This window comes from Charadrius vociferus, unplaced genomic scaffold (genome assembly GCF_000708025.1).
Source record: "Charadrius vociferus isolate BGI_N301 unplaced genomic scaffold, ASM70802v2 scaffold449, whole genome shotgun sequence".
Taxonomy (NCBI): Eukaryota; Metazoa; Chordata; class Aves; order Charadriiformes; family Charadriidae; genus Charadrius; species Charadrius vociferus.
This window is the reverse complement of record NW_009649933.1, coordinates 10,973-12,196: the sequence shown is the minus strand read 5'-3', so window position 1 is coordinate 12,196 and position 1,224 is coordinate 10,973. Positions and strand designations below refer to the sequence as shown.

Genomic DNA, 1,224 nt, shown 5'->3' with positions numbered 1-1,224 from the left:
CCCCTTTCCCTCCCAGGGAGAGAGAAGGGTACTGTTTAAACACCTCCTCTCCCCATCATGGTTTCTTATCTTTCTCTCCCTCCCCCGGGGGGCGCTCTCCACCACCCCATGGAGACCCACAACCCCCATGGAGATCCACCACCCCATGGAAGATCCATCACCCCACGGAGCTCCACCACCCCACAGAGCCCCACAACCCCTCTGGAGATCCACCGCCCCCACGGAGCCCCACCGACCCATGGATTGTCACCACTCCATGGAGCTCCACCAACCTATGGAGCCCCACAACCCCCATGGAGCTCCACCACCCCATGGAAGATCCACTGTCCCACAGAGCCCCACAACCCCCATGGAGCTCCACCTCCCCATGGAGCTCCACCTCCCCATGGAGCTCCACCAACCCATGGAGCTCCACCAACCCATGGATCTCCACAACCCCCATGGAGCTCCACCAGTCCACAGATCTCCACCACCCCATGGAGCTCCACCACCCCATGGAAGATCCACCACCCCATGGAGCTCTACCACTCCATGGAGCCCCACAACCCCCATGGAGGTCCACAACCCCCATGGAGGTCCACAACCCCCATGGAGCTCCACCTCCCCATGGAGCTCCACCTCCCCATGGAGCTCCACCAGCCCACAGATCTCCATGATCCCCATGGAGCTCTACCAACTACCTCTCCTTGCAGCAGTGGCTGCAGAAGCATAACCCCCATGGAGCTCCACAACCCCCATGGAGCCCCACAACCCCCATGGAGGTCCACAACCCCCATGGAGCTCCACCAGTCCACAGATCTCCATGACCCCCACGGAGCTCCACCACCCCACGGAGCTCCACCACCCCATGGAGCTCCACCACTCCATGGAGCCCCATAACTCCCATGGAGCTCCACCAACCCACGGAAGATCCACCACCCCATGGAGCTCCACAACCCCCATGCAGCTCCACCACCCCATGGAACTCCACCACCCCCACGGAGCTCTACCACCCCCACGGCCAACAGCCTTCCCCCCAACACCCCAATTCCCATGAGGGGGGGATCTGGAGGGGACACCTTGAGGCCCCCCCTGACCTCCCCTCACCCCACGGCAGGAAGGTGAAGAACTTCTCCTGGCCAAACCCGAATTAACCGGCGCCGTTCGACGCCAACTGGAAGAGCTCCGCCAATGTTGGGTAGAGTTGGAGACCACCAGCCAAGCCAGGAGCCGGCGGTTGGGCGG

At 62.7% G+C, this 1,224-nt stretch overlaps 1 protein-coding gene across 1 annotated transcript in view; it reads left to right on the top strand.

Annotated features, from left to right (window-relative positions):
• Positions 1–1,224, top strand: part of LOC104291929 (spectrin beta chain, non-erythrocytic 4-like) — a gene marked incomplete at both ends in the record, with an annotated part of 22,906 nt that overhangs the window by 10,895 nt on the left and 10,787 nt on the right. The window contains one exon of the mRNA XM_009891232.1: positions 1,097–1,215. Within this exon, the coding sequence (XP_009889534.1) occupies positions 1,097–1,215 (119 nt within the window). The remainder of the gene's footprint in view (positions 1–1,096; positions 1,216–1,224) is intronic.